The following is a 21,198-nucleotide window of genomic DNA, read 5'->3' on the forward strand; positions in this document are numbered from 1 at the left end:
CTTCACAGCACATAGTCTGTTCAAGTCTCTACATCACTCAAAATAACGTTCACTTACTGTCACTCAACATTGAATCAGAATCTTCACAGCACATAGTCTGTTCAAGTCTCTACATCACTCAAAATAACGTTCACTTACTGTCACTCAACATTGAATCAGAATCTTCACAGCACATAGTCTGTTCAAGTCTCTACATCACTCAAAATAACGTTCACTTACTGTCTCTCAACATTGAATCAGAATCTTCACAGCACATAGTCTGTTCAAGTCTCTACATCACTCAAAATAACGTTCACTTACTGTCACTCAACATTGAATCAGAATCTTCACAGCACATAGTCTGTTCAAGTCTCTACATCACTCAAAATAACGTTCACTTACTGTCTCTCAACATTGAATCAGAATCTTCACAGCACATAGTCTGTTCAAGTCTCTACATCACTCAAAATAACGTTCACTTACTGTCTCTCAACATTGAATCAGAATCTTCACAGCACATAGTCTGTTCAAGTCTCTACATCACTCAAAATAACGTTCACTTACTGTCACTCAACATTGAATCAGAATCTTCACAGCACATAGTCTGTTCAAGTCTCTACATCACTCAAAATAACGTTCACTTACTGTCTCTCAACAATGAATCAGAATCTTCACAGCACATAGTCTGTTCAAGTCTCTACATCACTCAAAATAATGTTCACTTACTGTCACTCAACATTGAATCAGAATCTTCACAGCACATAGTCTGTTCAAGTCTCTACATCACTCAAAATAACGTTCACTTACTGTCACTCAACATTGAATCAGAATCTTCACAGCACATAGTCTGTTCAAGTCTCTACATCACTCAAAATAACGTTCACTTACTGTCACTCAACATTGAATCAGAATCTTCACAGCACATAGTCTGTTCAAGTCTCTACATCACTCAAAATAATGTTCACTTACTGTCACTCAACATTGAATCAGAATCTTCACAGCACATGTAGTACCGTTATTCACTGATGAAATAAGATGTGATTTTAATATTCAGCACACTCCACAGGAAAATAATTTCTTTCATTATCCAGACATTCAGCATAACTGCAGTCATTTACTCACATGCACACACACTGTTTCAGTCCAGTTTTTTCACTGACTTAAGCAGTCCTGCACAGACTGACTGAAATCAGAGTCCTACAGGCATCATGAACAGCATTTGTCTTTCTTCACAAACAGAATTTATCTGATCCACATGGCATCCAGACAAAACATCAGGATGACTGTTTGCGGAACCGCTGATAGTTTCATTCGAAATGTGTGTTCCTGCAATGCTGATGCCCATGGCATGAGTTTTTGTTTCTTGTGCATGCTTCATTTTAAGTACAGGAATGGCTTGTGGTCTGTCTGAAGCAGAAAGTCCTGACCATAAAGGTAACGGGACAATTTGTTCAGTACCCAAACAGTTGCAAGACATTCACATTCTACCGTTGAGTGCTGTTGTTGGCTGTGAATAAGCTTTTTGGTTGTATGAATGATGACTGGATGTAGTAATTCGTCATTGTCATTGTGCTGGAGTAAAACACCACCAACTCCAGAGCTACTTACGTCCGTTCTGACAACAACTTCTTTCTTGGAATCACTGTCAAGTAAAATGTACATTGTTTCATTGTGGTTGTTTAACAAATAAAATGTACACTGTTCATTGTGGTTGTTTAACAAGTAAAATGTACAATGTTCATTGTGGTTGTTTAACAAGTAAAATGTACAATGTTCATTGTGGTTGTTTAACAAGTAAAATGTACAATGTTCATTGCGGTTGTTTAACAAGTAAAATGTACAATGTTCATTGTGGTTGTTTAACAAGTAAAATGTACAATGTTCATTGTGGTTGTTTAACAAGTAAAATGGACAATGTTCATTGTGGTTGTTTAACAAGTAAAATGGACACTGTTTCATTGTGTTTGTTTAACAAGTAAAATGGACAATGTTCATTGTGGTTGTTTAACAAGTAAAATGGACAATGTTCATTGTGGTTGTTTAACAAGTTAAATGTACAATGTTCCTTGTGGTTGTTTAACAAGTTAAATGTACAATGTTCCTTGTGGTTGTTTAACAAGTAAAATGTACAATGTTCCTTGTGGTTGTTTAACAAGTAAAATGTACAATGTTCATTGTGGTTGTTTAACAAGTAAAATGTACACTGTTTCATTGTGGTTGTTTAACAAGTAAAATGTACACTGTTTCATTGTGGTTGTTTAACAAGTAAAATGTACAATGTTCATTGTGGTTGTTTAACAAGTAAAATGTACACTGTTTCATTGTGGTTGTTTAACAAGTAAAATGTACAATGTTCATTGTGGTTGTTTAACAAGTAAAATGTACAGTGTTCATTGTGGTTGTTTAACAAGTAAAATGTACACTGTTTCATTGTGGTTGTTTAACAAGTAAAATGTACAATGTTTCATTGTGGTTGTTTAACAAGTAAAATGTACAGTGTTCATTGTGGTTGTTTAACAAGTAAAATGTACAGTTTCATTGTGGTTGGTTAACAAGTAAAATGTACAATGTTCATTGTGGTTGTATAACAAGTAAAATGTACAATGTTTCATTGTGGTTGTTTAACAAGTAAAATGTACAATGTTTCATTGTGGTTGTTTAACAAGTAAAATGTACAATGTTTCATTGTGGTTGTTTAACAAGTAAAATGTACAATGTTCATTGTGGTTGTTTAACAAGTAAAATGTACAATGTTCATTGTGGTTGTTTAACAAGTAAAATGTACAATGTTCATTGTGGTTGTTTAACCCTCAAAGTGCTGGATATAATAAAACATACTTACAGAAATCATGCTTAAAACAAAGGGATAGTTTGCCTCCGCTACCTGTGCTCTGATTTGGGGCATTTGTATGCTTATCAGTAAGAATAAATAGGTAAACCTATACATTTTTGGAAAGTAGAGTGAATGAAGAATCAGATAAAAGTAAGAAAAAGGCTGTACCTTGTATGTAGTTGGAGATATTCCATAGGATATAATTAACAAATTTTGCACACTTGTTTTCCAAAAACGTCAACCACAATGTTTATAGGTATTTTCACATCTTTTACAGAGTCAAAATCTCAAAATTGGAATTAAACTGTACAAAAAATGTTCTGGCTGCAGAATTATGATATGAATATAACTGAAACAATAAAATTATAAGCATTGTATTATTTATTTGAGACACACCGACCGACGCCACGCACGCGCACATCTACAATACTTTATGCAATCACAGGCAAAAACAGAAATAAATGTTTTCTTTTAGCTCATGTTGCTTTCAAAAGCAGCAAGAATGCTTTAAATCAAAATAATTTCCAGTTTTCTAGCTTGATTTGGTCAAGAAATCGCAAGAGATCCATGCCTAACCCACTTTACCACCCCTCCCCACCCCCATCACCCACCCCCCAGTTTTTGTGGCTGGAGACACAAAACTGAACAACAAGCAAGCCAGCATGCCCAAGTGTCAAAATAACAAAGCCGTTTTCACCAGAATCCCTGTCAGCAAACGAATCATCACCAGTGACAAGGTCACTCATTTCCTGAGCTTTGTCAACTTCAGTGTCACTCATTGTTTACAAAAAATACGAAGATCTGGACTTATAAACTCGGTCAAAGTTTGTGCAAACACAAGCAGGGAGGCAGTAACACCAGAACGAGGCAGTTTTACGAAGGCTGCCGAGTATAGCGGTATGATGTCGGACCTTATGTAAACAGAGCCACGATGGTGGCCCATCGCACTTTACCGGGAAAGCCACGATCGTGGCTCATCGCGCTCTCCGGGTTAACAAGTAAAATGTACAATGTTCATTGTGGTTGTTTAACAAGTAAAATGTACACTGTTTCATTGTGGTTGTTTAACAAGTAAAATGTACAATGTTCATTGTGGTTGTTTAACAAGTAAAATGTACACTGTTTCATTGTGGTTGTTTAACAAGTAAAATGTACACTGTTTCATTGTGGTTGTTTAACAAGTAAAATGTACAATGTTTCATTGTGGTTGTTTAACAAGTAAAATGTACAATGTTCATTGTGGTTGTTTAACAAGTAAAATGTACAATGTTCATTGTGGTTGTTTAACAAGTAAAATGTACACTGTTTCATTGTGGTTGTTTAACAAGTAAAATGTACAATGTTCATTGTGGTTGTTTAACAAGTAAAATGTACAATGTTCATTGTGGTTGTTTAACAAGTAAAATGTACAATGTTCATTGTGGTTGTTTAACAAGTAAAATGTACACTGTTTCATTGTGGTTGTGTGGTTGTTTAACAGAGAAATTGTTTGATGTTGCAGCCTGCAAAGATGGAGGTATATTTACTTTGGCTTCCACTGACACCTTTTTAATCAGGTAACACAATTTGCCTTTGTGTTCATGTGTGCATAGTGTGTGTATATCGTGTGTGTGTGTGTGTGTGTGTGTGTGTTCTTCCTTTAATTCAACGTCTTTCACTTTACGTGATATTAGACGTGACATGTTTGTGTATGTGTGTTTGTGTTTGTGAGGAGGGGGTGAGGTGGGGAAGGTGGATTCAAGGGTGATATACAGAGAAAGGATAGGCTACAATAGTGGGATCAAGTGATATACAGAGAAAGGATAGGCTACAATAGTGGGATCAAGTGATATACAGAGAAAGCATAGGCTACAATAGTGGGATCAAGTGATATAGTACAAAGAATAGGCTACAATAGTGGGATCAAGTGATATACAGAGAAAGGATAGGGTACAATAGTGGGATCAAGTGATATAGTACAAAGAAAGGATAGGCTACAATAGTGGGATCAAGTGATATACAGAGAAAGGATAGGGTACAATAGTGGGATCAAGTGATATAGTACAAAGAAAGGATAGGCTACAATAGTGGGATCAAGTGATATACAGAGAAAGGATAGGGTACAATTGTGGGATCAAGTGATATAGTACAAAGAAAGGATAGGCTACAATAGTGGGATCAAGTGATATACAGAGAAAGGATAGGCTACAATAGTGGGATCAAGTGATATAGTACAAAGAAAGGATAGGCTACAATAGTGGGATCAAGTGATATACAGAGAAAGGGTAGGGTACAATTGTGGGATCAAGTGATATAGTACAAAGAAAGGATAGGCTACAATAGTGGGATCAAGTGATATACAGAGAAAGGGTAGGGTACAATAGTGGGATCAAGTGATATACAGAGAAAGCATAGGCTACAATAGTGGGATCAAGTGATATACAGAGAAAGGATAGGCTACAATAGTGGGATCAAGTGATATACAGAGAAAGCATAGGCTACAATAGTGGGATCAAGTGATATACAGAGAAAGGATAGGCTACAATAGTGGGATCAAGTGATATACAGAGAAAGGATAGGCTACAATAGTGGGATCAAGTGATATACAGAGAAAGGATAGGCTACAATAGTGGGATCAAGTGATATAGTACAAAGAAAGGATAGGCTACAATAGCGGGATCAAGTGATATAGTACAGAGATAGGATAAGCTAGAATAGTGGGATCAACAATCTATAAAAATAAGTGTAACGGCAATTAACTACATGAACAACAAAAAGGACCTGTAGATTGCATCCTAAAAACACTCCTGTTGGACTATGTACCAGGGATTCAGCAGTTTGGAATAACAGTAAATGGTTAGACAGAACTTCTTTAATGTTTTGTTATGAAAAATGACTGACTTTACATGACTGTGGAAGCAAGACACCAGAGAGATTAACAGTCTGTAATACTATGATGGAAATTCCATCATTTTTTGTAGAGTAATTTCAGTTGTAATCCCCATTTCCTTTGAGTAAGAAATCGTATTATCAGTACCAGGATGACATCTGCTCTCCATTAAGACTGGAGCAGTCTGTAGCATTCTGGATAAATGTCAAATGTATTCTGTGTTCTTTGTGCACCTTTGTTTGCTGTTCTGTCGGCCATTTCATTTCCTTGTATAACAGTATGAGAAGGTACCCAGCAAAATTCTGTGACTGTGCCTTTGGCTGGTAGAATGCGTAATGAATAATTCATTTCAAATGTAAGATCTGGTCGAGTTTTCATATCAAATGAATCTAAAGCTTGTATCACTGATCTTTTAATTAATATAACTGTTTGGTGTATAGTAACTGGGAGATTTATCAGATATTCTAATGCAAACATAACAGCAACTAATTCAACTATAAATATATATACTTCCAAGATAAAGTGACCTTTCAATTTTAACTGTAGGAATGACGAAAGCTGCACCTCGGTCTTTACTTTCTAGCACCGAACCATCTGTAAACACCTGAAGGTGGTTTGGCTACTTTTCACATGGACCAGTGTTTGCATTCAATTTCATAATATTGATATTTTCATCCTTTTTCATATCACAATAGTTTATACCAAAATTTATATCAAATTGCATGTTTGGTGCATATCTGTTATGCATGTGTGGGTGTATGTGTGTCTTCATGCTTTACATTTATTTGCTTATTTATCATCATTGTTGTCTTATTTATTTATTTATTTATTTATTATTATTATTATTTTATTATTATTATTATTACTACTACCTTTTTTTTTTTACATGATAATTATTATATATTTATTTATTTATGTAAGCTGATCTATTATTTATTCACCTTTTTTTTTCTCTCTCAAGGCCTGACTAAGCGTGTTGGGTTACGCTGCTGGTCACACATCTGCTTGGCAGATGTTGTTGTGTATATGGATTTGTCCGAATGCAGTGACGCCTCCTTGAGCTACTGAAACTGAAACTGAAACTTATATCAAAAGCCGGTTTTTGTGTTTCCTGTAACGGTGTGGGTGTGGAAGTAGATGCAGCTGCCACATTTGCTAGTGGATGAACATAACCTTAAAAAGTCAACACCACGGGCGCAATAGCCGAGTGGTTAAAGTGTTGGACTGTCAATCTGAGGGTTGCGGGTTCGAATCACGGTGACGGCGCCTGGTGGGTAAAGGGTGGAGATTTTTACGATCTCCTAGGTCAACATATGTGCAGACCTGCTAGTGCCTGAACCCCCTTCGTGTGTATATGCAAGCAGAAGATCAAATACGCACGTTAAAGATCCTGTAATCCATGTCAGCGTTCGGTGGGTTATGGAAACAAGAACATACCCAGCATGCACACCCCCGAAAACGGAGTATGGCTGCCTACATGGCGGGGTAAAAACGGTCATACACGTAAAAGCCACTGGTGTGCATACGAGTGAACGCAGAAGAAGGAGAAGAAGAACACCACCAAGAACACAGGATTATATTATTTTAGGAGAGATTATTTCAGGCGGATCTCAACAGCCTGGGACGATACATGTTTGAAATCAGATTATCACTGTCTGCTGATAAAACCAGTGTGATGTTATTTAACCCAACTAAGTTAACAAATTTCAAATTACTTGGAGAAACTTTAGAATACAAGCAATGTTTCAAATTTGTTTGAGTTTTCCTTAAAACAAAACTGAGTCGGAATTTACATTTTGACTACATGCTAACGGAAGCAAGGAATATTTTTAATCTCTTAAAGATCATGACTAACATCTTTGGGGGGATAATAATAATAATGATAGTATTTATATAGCGCTGAATCTTGTGCAGAGACAAATCTAAGCGCTTTCACACCAGTCGTTCACATGCATGCATAACTCTAAAACTGAAGAAACTGAAGACAAGGAAGAGGGAGGGAGGCTATCTTGTGAAGAGGTGGGTGTTAAGGCCAGACTTGGAAGAGCTGAGTGCAGAGATGCGACAAAGCGAAAGAGGAAGTTCATTCCAAATGCAAGGTCCAGAGACAGAGAAAGAACGGCCTCCAACAGTGGAGTGTTTGAATCTGGGTATGTGTAAACAGAGTGGATCCGAAGCTGATTGTAGAGAGCGAGATGGAGTGTGGAGATGAAGGCAGCCAGAGATAGGAAGGGGCAGATTTGTGAATACATTTATAACATAGAGTGCTGATCTTGTACTTTATTCTGTGTGAGACAGGGAGCCAATGGAGATGTTGCAAAATAAGAGTGATGTGCTCAGATCTTTTCGTTCTGAGGATGGGTTGGGCAGTTTTGTGTGCGCTGAAGGGACTGAATGGATGAAGCAGGCAAACCAGACAATAGAGAGTTACAGCAGTCAAGGCGAGAGAGAATGAGAGAAACGACAAGTCTAGATGTTGTGTCAGTGGACAGATATTTCCAAATGGAACTGATGTGTCGCAGTTGACAGTAGCAGGATTGACATGTCTGACTGATAAATCTTTGCATGGACAGTGTGTTGTCAAGGATAATGCCGAGGTTCCTGTCTGAGCTGGAAAGAGGGATGGATGTAATGCCAAGGCTGATTTTGTCAGTTGTGATGGAAGAGAGTTTTTGTTTAGTTCCTATGATCATTGCTTTGGTTTTGTCTGCGTTCAGTTGTAACTTATTTAGATGGATGTAAAAACTTTTAATTCACCTGTCCACAGTGCCTTGCAGATCAAAACTTACATATGGTCAAGAAGTGTACTTTAGTGCCCTGAAATATTTATTCCAAAAATGACAAAGATTAGACTCTAAAGCGTTGTCTTGCACCAGGTGTCCCTAGTCACACATCCAATTTGGAAACATACAGAGAAGCTGGAATTCTACCACTTGATGAATATCAAGAACTTGCAACATCAAAGTTTGTAGTAAGGGCGAGCAAAAGTAAGAACTATTGGAGAGGGGCTGAAAATGAGATCAGATAGAGACTTTCCCCAAAGGGCCAGCACTATTTCATCCCAAATGACAATAACAACATATGCCTCATGATCCAAAGTTCAGGAACAGATTAAAAACAAATGTGTTTGTGTGTGTTTGTGTTGGACTTGAGTGTTTGTATGCACAAGCATGCATGAGTTTTCCTCAGTGTGTTGCGTAACTTTCTTGTCTCAACAGATTTCTCTGCAGAACTAAAACTGCCTTCCAAAGAGAGGACTGTGGTATAACTTGATGCTACCTTTGCATGTATTGTCTTTTTCCTTTGCTTGAGTTGTAGTTTGTTGTATTATGTTTTGTCATTACAGATTTCTCTGTGTGAAATTGGGGCTGCTCTTTCCAGCGTGTCCACAGTACAGCGCCATACAGTGTTTGTCATTACAGATTTCTCTGTGTGAAATTGGGGCTGCTCTTTCCAGCGTGTCCACAGTACAGCATACAGTGTTTGTCATTACAGATTTCTCTGTGTGAAATTGGGGCTGCTCTTTCCAGCGTGTCCACAGTACAGCACCATACAGTGTTTGTCATTACAGATTTCTCTGTGTGAAATTGGGGCTGCTCTTTCCAGCGTGTCCACAGTACAGCATACAGTGTTTGATATTTTGTTTTTGTCTGCAAGTGTATTTGTTTTACTACTATCACAGTATCAGACTGGTTTTTTTTTGACTCACTTGTGTAAACAAAGTGAGTCTATGTTTTAACCCGGTGTTCGGTTGTCTGTGTGTGTGTGTGTCTGTGTGTCCATGGTAAACTTTAACATTGACATTTTCTCTGCAAATACTTTGTCAGTTGACACCAAATTAGGCATAAAAATAGGAAAAATTCAGTTCTTTCCAGTCATCTTGTTTAAAACAATATTGCACCTCTGGGATGGGCACAAAAAAAAAAAAAAAAAAATGAAGCCTAATTATATGCAAACTGCATTTACTGTTATATTTATATTTTTTGTATTCTCTAAACTTGGCACTTTGATCTGATATTCTGACCCAACAACAAGAGCAGTCATTATTATCATTTTTTGTTCAAACAGGAACTTCTTTTGCTAAGCATGGAAGTTATATTTATTTTGCAAACGTTTTGGTGCAGATAGTAAAAAAGGGAAAGTACTCTGTAATTAATGCTAGGGGACTTAATTCGAATCTGGTTAGGACTTTTTTTTTTTTTTTTTTTTGTAATGCGAAGCTTTATAATAACAAATACAGAACACATTTTAACGATTAGATTTTTTTAAAAAGTGTATCACAAGTGAGTCTTGAAGGCCTTGCCTCTTGTTTGTGTTTGAACAACACAATGACAGCAGTCCCCATTTCTGTGCCCAGACAATCCGCTTTGTGTTTGGACAACACAGCCACAGTCCCCATTTCTGTGCCCGGACAATCCGCTTTGTGTTTGGACAGCACAGCCACAGTCCCCATTTCTGTGCCCTGACAATCCGCTTTGTGTTTGGACAACACAGCCACAGTCCCCATTTCTGTGCCCCGACAATCCGCTTTGTGTTTGGACAACACAATGACAGCAGTCCCCATTTCTGTGCCCGGACAATCTGCTTTGTGTTTGGACAACACAATGACAGCAGTTCCCATTTCTGTGCCCGGACAATCCACTTTGTGTTTGGACAACACAATGACAGCAGTCCCCATTTATGTGCCCGGACAATCCGCTTTGTGTTTGGACAACACAATGACAGCAGTCCCCATTTCTGTGCCCTGACAATCCGCTTTGTGTTTGGACAACACAGCCACAGTCCCCATTTCTGTGCCCTGACAATCCGCTTTGTGTTTGGACAACACAATGACAGCAGTCCCCATTTCTGTGCCCTGACAATCCGCTTTGTGTTTGGACAACACAACCACAGTCCCCATTTCTGTGCCCCGACAATCCGCTTTGTGTTTGGACAACACAATGACAGCAGTCCCCATTTCTGTGCCCGGACAATCTGCTTTGTGTTTGGACAACACAATGACAGCAGTTCCCATTTCTGTGCCCGGACAATCCACTTTGTGTTTGGACAACACAATGACAGCAGTCCCCATTTCTGTGCCCGGACAATCCGCTTTGTGTTTGGACAACACAATGACAGCAGTCCCCATTTATGTGCCCGGACAATCTGCTTTGTGTTTGGACAACACAGCCACAGCAGTCCCCATTTCTGTGCCCCGACAATCCGCTTTGTGTTTGGACAACACAATGACAGCAGTCCCCATTTCTGTGCCCGGACAATCTGCTTTGTGTTTGGACAACACAGCCACAGCAGTCCCCATTTCTGTGCCCCGACAATCCGCTTTGTGTTTGGACAACACAATGACAGCAGTCCCCATTTCTGTGCCCGGACAATCTGCTTTGTGTTTGGACAACACAGCCACAGCAGTCCCCATTTCTGTGCCCGGACAATCTGCTTTGTGTTTGGACAACACAGCCACAGCAGTTCCCATTTCTGTGCCCCGACAATCCGCTTTGTGTTTGGACAACACAATGACAGCAGTCCCCATTTCTGTGCCTGGACAATCTGCTTTGTGTTTGGACAACACAATGACAGCAGTCCCCATTTCTGTGCCCGGACAATCCGCTTTGTGTTTGGACAACACAGCCACAGCAGTCCCCATTTCTGTGCCCGGACAATCTGCTTTGTGTTTGGACAACACAATGACAGCAGTCCCCATTTCTGTGCCCGGACAATCCGCTTTGTGTTTGGACAACACAATGACAGCAGTCCCCATTTCTGTGCCTGGACAATCTGCTTTGTGTTTGGACAACACAATGACAGCAGTTCCCATTTCTGTGCCCGGACAATCCGCTTTGTGTTTGAACAACACAGCCACAGCAGTGCCCATTTCTGTGCCCGGACAGGGCTGGTCAGGCCGTGGACTGGGATCCACTGTTCACCGGTCATCAGGGTTCAAGGCCCCGGTTTCAGCATGGTTATGTGTCCTTGGGGAAAGGCGCTAGAGTCCTGATTTCCCTCACTCCAGCCAGATGTGGATGGGCCCTTTAGTTTGGTTGGATGGTGGAGAGTGAGGATGGGGTTCCACCGTCCTGTGCAGAGCATTAGACACAGTGGATGTGAATTGCTGTAACAGGCTGTCAGACCTGTAGACACAGTGGATGTGAATTGCTGTAACAGGCTGTCAGACCTATAGACACAGTGGACGTGAATTGCTGTAACAGGCTGCCAGACCTGTAGACACAGTGGATGTGAATTGCTGTAACAGGCTGTCAGACCTATAGACACAGTGGACGTGAATTGCTGTAACAGGCTGTCAGACCTATAGACACAGTGGACGTGAATTGCTGTAACAGGCTGTCAGACCTATAGACACAGTGGACGTGAATTGCTGTAACAGGCTGTCAGACCTATAGACACAGTGGACGTGAATTGCTGTAACAGGCTGTCAGACCTATAGACACAGTGGACGTGAATTGCTGTAACAGGCTGCCAGACGTATAGACACAGTGGACGTGAATTGCTGTAACAGGCTGCCAGACGTATAGACACAGTGGACGTGAATTGCTGTAACAGGCTGTCAGACCTATAGACACAGTGGATGTGAATTGCTGTAACAGGCTGTCAGACCTATAGACACAGTGGACGTGAATTGCTGTAACAGGCTGTCAGACCTGTAGACACAGTGGACGTGAGTTGCTGTAACAGGCTGTCAGACCTATAGACACAGTGGACGTGAATTGCTGTAACAGGCTGTCAGACCTGTAGACACAGTGGATGTGAATTGCTGTAACAGGCTGTCAGACCTGTAGACACAGTGGATGTGAATTGCTGTAACAGGCTGTCAGACCTATAGACACAGTGGACGTGAATTGCTGTAACAGGCTGTCAGACCTGTAGACACAGTGGATGTGAATTGCTGTAACAGGCTGTCAGACCTGTAGACACAGTGGACGTGAATTGCTGTAACAGGCTGTCAGACCTGTAGACACAGTGGACGTGAATTGCTGTAACAGGCTGTCAGACCTGTAGACACAGTGGACGTGAGTTGCTGTAACAGGCTGTCAGACCTGTAGACACAGTGGACGTGAATTGCTGTAACAGGCTGTCAGACCTGTAGACACAGTGGACGTGAATTGCTGTAACAGGCTGTCAGACCTGTAGACACAGTGGACGTGAATTGCTGTAACAGGCTGTCAGACCTATAGACACAGTGGACGTGAATTGCTGTAACAGGCTGTCAGACCTGTAGACACAGTGGACGTGAATTGCTGTAACAGGCTGTCAGACCTGTAGACACAGTGGACGTGAATTGCTGTAACAGGCTGTCAGACCTATAGACACAGTGGACGTGAATTGCTGTAACAGGCTGTCAGACCTGTAGACACAGTGGACGTGAATTGCTGTAACAGGCTGTCAGACCTGTAGACACAGTGGACGTGAATTGCTGTAACAGGCTGTCAGACCTGTAGACACAGTGGACGTGAATTGCTGTAACAGGCTGTCAGACCTGTAGACACAGTGGACGTGAATTGCTGTAACAGGCTGTCAGACCTATAGACACAGTGGACGTGAATTGCTGTAACAGGCTGTCAGACCTGTAGACACAGTGGATGTGAATTGCTGTAACAGGCTGCCAGACGTATAGACACAGTGGACGTGAATTGCTGTAACAGGCTGTCAGACCTTTAAGCTTGAACCTTCTCATCTGAATGTGTGTGCAGCGCTGGAGATGGTGAGATACAAGCGTGGAGATGGAGCGACCTTCAGTCAAAGGTAACCTTTGGAGCATGTCCTTGCTTCTGTGTGTGTGTGTGTGTGTGTGTGTGTGTGAGAGAGAGAGAGAGAGAGAGAGAGAGGTGTGCATGTGAGAGAGCAAGCAGGTGTGTGTGTGCGACTGTGTGTTTGAGAGAGATCGAGTGTGTGTGTGTGTGTGTGTGTGTGTGTGTGTGTGTGTGTTTATGAGAGAGAGAGCAAGCCTGTGTGTTTGTGTGTGTGTGTGTGAGAGTGAGTATGTTTGTGTGTGTGTGTGTATGTATGTATGTATTTGAGAGAGAGAGAGAGTGCGCGTGTGTGTTTGTCTGTGTGTGTGTGTGTGTGTGTGTGAGTGAATGTGTTTGAGTGTGTGTATATGTGAGAGAGAGTGTGTGTGTGTGTGAGAGAGAGAGTGAGTGTGTGTGTATGTGCTCAAAAGTGACATGGTTGGGAGCATTTCCTTGTTATGTGTGGCGATGAAAAGAAAAAAATGTTCAGAAATTTTCGGTCTTTTATTTGACTTTGTGTGGCTATTTTCATTGGTCTCTTTCTTTCTTGGTGTTTGTTTCTGTTTCTCATTAAAGTTTGCATCGGCAAAGCGTTCTTTGTTTTGAGTGTGTTTTTTTGTGGTTTTCAGACGGCCAAACTGGCCTGGGCTCTGTCTCTTCCTCGAAGGTCGGTAACTGTGTGTGTATTGTGTCATGTATCGTGTACCACGTCGTTTGTCAGGTGTGGTGTCATGTTGTGTTGTTAGGTCATGTTGTGTTGGTAGGTCATGGTGTGTTGTTAGGTCATGTTGTGTTAGGTGTGGTGTCATGTTGTGTTGTTAGGTCATGATGTGTTGTTAGGTCATGTTGTGTTGTTAGGTCATGTTGTGTTAGGTGTGGTGTCATGTTGTGTTGTTAGGTCATGTTGTGTTAGGTGTGGTGTCATGTTGTGTTGTTAGGTCATGATGTGTTGTTAGGTCATGTTGTGTTGTTAGGTCATGTTGTGTTAGGTGTGGTGTCATGTTGTGTTGTTAGGTCATGATGTGTTGTTAGGTGTTGTTATTTATCACCATTGTTGTCTTATTTATTTATTTATTTATGTTTTATTATTATCATTTTATTAGTATTACTAATATTATTACTACTACCTTTTTCTATATTATAATTATTATTTATTTATTTATTTATTTATTTATTTATGCAAGCTTATCTATTATTTATTCCCCCGTTTTTTTTGTTTTTTTTTGTTTTTTTTTGTTTGTTTTTTTTTGTTTTTTTTGTGTGTGTGTGTGTGTGTTCTCAAGGCCTGACTAAGCGCGTTGGGTTACGCTGCTGGTCAGGCATCTGCTTGGCAGATGTGGTGTAGCGTATATGGTTTTGTCCGAACGCAGTGACGCCTCCTTGAGCTACTGAAACTGAAACTGAAACTGTTAGGTCATGTTGTGTTGTTAGGTCATGATGTGTTGTTATGTCATGTTGTGTTGTTAGGTGTGGTGTCTTGTGTTGTTAGGTGTGGTGTCATGTTGTGTTGTTAGGTCATGTTGTGTTGTTAGGTCATGTTGTGGTGTTGTTAGGTCATGTTGTGTTGTTAGGTCATGATGTGTTGTTAGGTCATGTTGTGTTGTTAGGTCATGATGTGTTGTTAGGTCGTGTTGTGTTGTTAGGTCATGTTGTGGTGTTGTTAGGTCATGTTGTGTTGTTAGGTCATGATGTGTTGTTAGGTCATTTTGTGTTGTTAGGTCATGATGTGTTGTTAGGTCATGTTGTGTTGTTAGGTGTGATGTCATGATGTGTTGTTAGGTGTGGTGTCTTGTGTTGTTAGGTGTGGTGTCTTGTGTTGTTAGGTGTGGTGTCATGTTGTGTTGTAAGGTGTGGTGTCATGTTGTGTTGTTAGGTGTGATGTCATGTTGTGTTTTTAGGTGTGGTGTCATGTTGTGTTGTTAGGTGTGATGTCTTGTGTTGTTACGTTTGATGTCACGTTGTGTTGTTAGGTGTGATGTCATGATGTGTTGTTAGGTCATGGTGTGTTGTTAGGTGTGGTGTCATGTTGTGTTGTTAGGTGTGGTGTCATGTTGTGTTGTTAGGTGTGATGTCTTGTGTTGTTAGGTGTGGTGTCATGTTGTGTTGTTAGGTGTGATGTCATGTTGTGTTGTTAGGTGTGATGTCTTGTGTTGTTAGGTGTGATGTCTTGTTGTGTTGTCAGGTGTGATGTCATGTTGTGTTGTTAGGTGTGATGTCATGTTGTGTTGTTAGGTCATGTTGTGTTGTTAGGTGTGATGTCATGTTGTGTTGTTAGGTGTGGTGTCATGTTGTGTTGTTAGGTGTGATGTCATGATGTGTTGTTAGGTCATGTTGTGTTGTTAGGTGTGGTGTCATGTTGTGTTGTTAGGTGTGATGTCATGTTGTGTTGTTAGGTGTGATGTCATGATGTGTTGTTAGGTCATGTTGTGTTGTTAGGTGTGGTGTCATGTTGTGTTGTTAGGTGTGGTGTCATGTTGTGTTGTTAGGTGTGGTGTCTTGTTGTGTTGTTAGGTGTGATGTCTTGTTGTGTTGTTAGGGTGTCATGTTGTGTTGTTCAGTTATGTGTTGTTAGGTGTGATGTCATGCTGTGTTGTTAGGTGTGGTGTCATGTTGTGTTGTTCAGTCATGTGTTGTTAGGTGTGATGTCATGTTGTGTTGTTAGGTGTGATGTCATGTTGTGTTGTTAGGTGTGGTGTCACGTTGTGTTGTTAGGTGTGGTGTCTTGTTTTGTTGTTAGGTGTGATATCTTGTGTTGTTAGGTATGATGTCATGTTGTGTTGTTAGGTGTGATGTCTTGTGTTGTTAGGTGTGATGTCTTGTGTTGTTAGGTGTGGTGTCATGTTGTATTGTTAGGTGTGATGTCATGTTGTATTGTTAGGTGTGATTTCATGTTGTGTTGTTAGGTGTGATATCTTGTGTTGTTAGGTGTGATGTCATGTTGTGTTGTTAGGTGTGATGTCATGTTGTATTGTTAGGTGTGTTGACTTGTTATGACACGCGCTGATGATGCGACTCATGGGAAGTTCAAAGCGCTTACCGCGAGAACTGATTTTCCGGGCTGCCGGAAGGAAAGGGGGAATTCTCTGCTGCACGGTTTTCCGGCCTCCACGAATGAAGGGTAAAATTCCTGTAAACCGGAAAAGTGTGCTGCAGGATTGAAAGGGTTAATGTTATTATTGTTATTATCATTAATGTTTTTACTGCTATTATTGTTATTGTCATCGTCATCATCATTATTACTGTTATTATCATCATCATCATATTATTGGCATTATTCTGAGAGAAAGATGCTGAGAAAGTGTCTTGTTGTGTACAAATGGGGGGGGGAGAGAGAGGAGTCCGTTATCATTTTGCATGTAGACATATTTAGGGGGACAGGGGGACAGTATGTGATGATTATCAGGGTGATGCGTGTTAGTGCGCATGCATGTGCCTTTGTATGCATGGAAGGACAGTGTATGCACAATGGTTGTGTTTGTCATGAATGTGTATTAACACTATGCATTTGTATATAATATAATATATGTATACATGTGTGTGTCTGATGTGCATGTGTGTGTGTGGGTGCACATGTTTGTGTGTGCATGTGTGTGTGTGTGTCTGGTGTGTGTGTGTGTGTCTGGTGTGTGTGTGTGTGTGAGTGTGTGTGTGTCTGGTGTGTGTGTGTGTGTGTGTGTGTGTGTGTAAAGTCACTGTCCACATCAGCACAAGAAATGACATGACAGTGATGATGATGACGATGGTGACAGATGACAGTGATGATGATGACGATGGTGACAGATGACAGTGATGATGATGACGATGGTGACAGATGACAGTGATGATGATGATGATGGTGACAGATGACAGTGATGATGATGATGACGATGGTGACAGATGACAGTGATGATGATGATGGTGACAGATGACAGTGATGATGACGATGGTGACAGATGACAGTGATGATGATGGTGACAGATGACAGTGATGATGACGATGGTGACAGATGACAGTGATGATGATGATGACGATGGTGACAGATGACAGTGATGATGACGATGGTGACAGATGACAGTGATGATGATGACGATGGTGACAGATGACAGTGATGATGATGACGATGATGGTGACAGATGACAGTGATGATGACGATGGTGACAGATGACAGTGATGATGATGATGGTGACAGATGACAGTGATGATGACGATGGTGACAGATGACAGTGATGATGACGATGGTGACAGATGACAGTGATGATGATGACGATGGTGACAGATGACAGTGATGATGACGATGGTGACAGATGACAGTGATGATGATGATGACGATGGTGACAGATGACAGTGATGATGATGATGGTGACAGATGACAGTGATGATGATGATGATGGTGACAGATGACAGTGATGATGATGATGACGATGGTGACATGACGCATCATTCACACGTGGATGTTTTATCTTTCAGTGGGGTCTTTTCCAACGCTGAAGTGAACTCCATTGCTGTGGATGAGAAATTGGTGAGACATGTCCTCTAGTTTTTATTTGCTGGTATTGTTGTAATTAATATTTCATTATTATTATTATTATTATTTCTACTACTATTACTGTTGTTATTATCATGATATTCCTTTTAAAAAAATTTTTTTTTTAAAGCGTGTTTGTCACAACCCGTAAGGGGTTGGCCATGAACCCCCGCCCCTTCCCAGACTAACTAACGTCCCAACAACACAAACACGGAGACACAGAAAAGTTCAGCTCATTTTACTGTGGTCATGCAAACATACAGAAATAAATGAACACCACAAACCCAAGCATTACTCACACACACACGTAAATAACCTCTGTCTAACTACAGCACAACACAACTTGCTGTCAACTGCAGCGCCAGTTCCGCTAAAACACGCTGCCAGAGTTCATTCACATGCTGACAGCCAAAGACGGACCAAGCTGGTAGTTTGCTGGTTGAAGCTGGTCGGGGAAGAGGGACAGTGGGAAAGTACGAACGGGAACAGGAGTGAGGGAGTTTCGGGGTGACACGTTAGAAGGGGGACGAGGACCATTCCAGGCTTGTCCCGGAGACCCGTCGAAGGCAGTGGCACGGAAGGGAGGGAATCAGGAAAACCTGTAACACCTCACTGGCTCTGTTGACTATGTTCTTTTTTACTAGTTCCAAAAGAGTACATTCCCACTTATCTCTTCCTTAAGCAATATATACTACGCTAAACAAAGCAAGTGGATATTTTTACTTTACATGAACTATCAGCCTCAGCGTACAAAACTATCGCCTTGAAAAGTATTTGATCGTCTGCTTTCGATTTTCCAAATAATAAAAGGGTTAAACCAACACACAACCCCAAACGTACATTACGACTAAGCACAAATGGCAATAATATTTCAGTTTCCATCATGCTAGTTCCGAATAATATAAACAGCACCAGCCGGGCTACATTACAATTACATTACATTTCCATCCACACCAAAAATGTTTGGGAAAATTTACATACTGCACTTAGACAATCACCATTACAGACCTGAAACAATCCGAGCTGAATATAATTATGGCAAAATGATACACCCAAACAACAAATTTACTAATTTCCCCCGAATATTTAGAGATAAAAGAGTGCTGGATTTAAAAGATTTCCACTAAAAAAACACATCACCCCGACCTTGCAAGTAACCTAAACCTCACTTTAACGTCAACCAATATCACAATTCACAACACTACATTAATATTACGCAGACAAACACAGACTCCCTCACCTGTCACCAGGTAAATGGGCACACCGCTGCCCAGGGTGAAACACAGACCCACACACACAGAAAGGGGGTGACAACGCACACACCCCACTACTTCTGTCGGACGACACCCAACAGCTCCCTCGCTGGAACGGTGATCCGTCGCTTGACAGAGCTTGGCATCAAAAGCCCAGAGAAATCTTTCTCTCCCCACCATATAGACTTCTGAACTCACTCAGAGTTCACAAAGCGTTCAGGAGAAGGGACATGACATACACATATCCTCAGATATGCACGTGTAAAAGCATGAAAGGGGACAGAGGGGGGGTGAAGGAGAGGGATGGAAAAAGGGGGAGAAGGGAGAGAGAGAGAGGAGAGGGAGGGAGAGAAAGGGGGAGAAGGGATGGAAAAGAGAGTTGCACATGAACACAAGCATATCAACCGTCACGAGCCGTGACAGTGTTATTTGTTTATTGGCCTCTTTTGTAGAGTTTGTAATTGGTCATTGTTTCAGTTGTGATGGTTACAAGAATAGGATGATAATGATTATGATCATGGTGACATTGACAGGAAATGACGGTATATCTGGGTCATTGCGATTGGATGATAATAATGATAATAATAATGATAATATAATAATGATAATAATAATAATATGTATAATATGTAGTAATATATAAAAAAAAATTATATGGTGCAAACTCCCCATATAATGGGCTTTGGTTGCCTCCCATGAAATAACTCACTCACAGTAGTGCACAATGACACACAACAACACATGAAAACATACAAGAGAGAGAAAAAAAAGAGATATATATATATATATCAGCACAACCAAAAACTATACTACACACGCACACACACACACACACACACACACACACACACACACACAGAGCAGGGTCTATGCAGATCATGGATAACAAGGGGAGGTAGGGAGGGGTCTGTAATGAGGGGAGGGAGGGGTCTGTAATGAGGGGAGGTAGGGAGGGGTCTGTAATGAGGGGAGGGAGGGGTCTGTAATGAGGGGAGGTAGGGAGGGGTCTGTAATGAGGGGAGGGAGGGGTCTGTAATGAGGGGAGGTAGGGAGGGGTCTGTAATGAGGGGAGGTAGGGAGGGGTCTGTAATGAGGGGAGGTAGGGAGGGGTCTGTAATGAGGGGAGGGAGGGGTCTGTAATGAGGGGAGGTAGGGAGGGGTCTGTAATGAGGGGAGGGAGGGGTCTGTAATGAGGGGAGGTAGGGAGGGGTCTGTAATGAGGGGAGGTAGGGAGGGGTCTGTAATGAGGGGAGGTAGGGAGGGGTCTGTAATGAGGCGAGGGAGGGGTCTGTAATGAGGGGAGGGAGGGAGGGGGGGTCTGTAATGAGGGGAGGGAGGGAGGGAGGGGTCTGTAATGAGGGGAGGAGGGAGGGGTCTGTAATGAGTGGGTAATGGGTGGAGGTAGAGAGGGGTGGGTGGAAGGGTGCAGGCAGGTTAGGGGAAGACAAGTGGCCAGCAGAGGGGACTGTACAGCGTTGAGCGTTGTGTTGCAGGCCACACGGCGGCTGTACGCAGGAGCTGGAGACCGCAAGATACACGTGTGGGACATGGAGGCCGGCCAGTACTTGGTGAGTGTGTCTGAGGGCAGTGCTGTGTACTTGGTGAGTGTGTCTGAGGGCAGTGCTGTGTACTTGGTGAGTGTGTCTGTGGGCAGTGCTGTGTACTTGGTGAGTGTGTCTGTGGGCAGTGCTGTGTACTTGGTGAGTGTGTCTGTGGGCAGTGCTGTGTACTTGGTGAGTGTGTCTGTGGGCAGTGCTGTGTACTTGGTGAGTGTGTCTGTGGGCAGTGCTGTGTACTTGGTGAGTGTGTCTGTGGGCAGTGCTGTGTACTTGGTGAGTGTGGTGTGGAGTGTTGTGCTGTGTTCTGTAGTGGTGTGGGGTGTTGTGTTCTGTAGTGGTGTGGGGTGTTGTGTTCTGTAGTGGTGTGGGGTGTTGTGTTCTGTAGTGGTGTGGTGTGGGGTGTTGTGTTCTGTAGTGGTGTGGGGTGTTTTGTTCTGTAGTGGTGTGTTGTGTCGTGTT

At 41.5% G+C, this 21,198-nt stretch overlaps 1 protein-coding gene across 1 annotated transcript in view; it reads left to right on the top strand.

The window, feature by feature from the left end:
• LOC143288299 (THO complex subunit 6 homolog) overlaps window positions 1–21,198 on the top strand; it is a 50,679-nt gene that overhangs the window by 13,684 nt on the left and 15,797 nt on the right. The window contains exons 4-8 of the mRNA XM_076596650.1: window positions 4,314–4,368; window positions 13,385–13,436; window positions 14,053–14,090; window positions 17,870–17,921; window positions 20,674–20,748. Coding sequence (XP_076452765.1) covers window positions 4,314–4,368; window positions 13,385–13,436; window positions 14,053–14,090; window positions 17,870–17,921; window positions 20,674–20,748 — 272 coding nt within the window. The remainder of the gene's footprint in view (window positions 1–4,313; window positions 4,369–13,384; window positions 13,437–14,052; window positions 14,091–17,869; window positions 17,922–20,673; window positions 20,749–21,198) is intronic.

The sequence above is a fragment of the Babylonia areolata genome, chromosome 12, assembly GCF_041734735.1.
Source record: "Babylonia areolata isolate BAREFJ2019XMU chromosome 12, ASM4173473v1, whole genome shotgun sequence".
Lineage (NCBI taxonomy): Eukaryota > Metazoa > Mollusca > Gastropoda > Neogastropoda > Buccinidae > Babylonia > Babylonia areolata.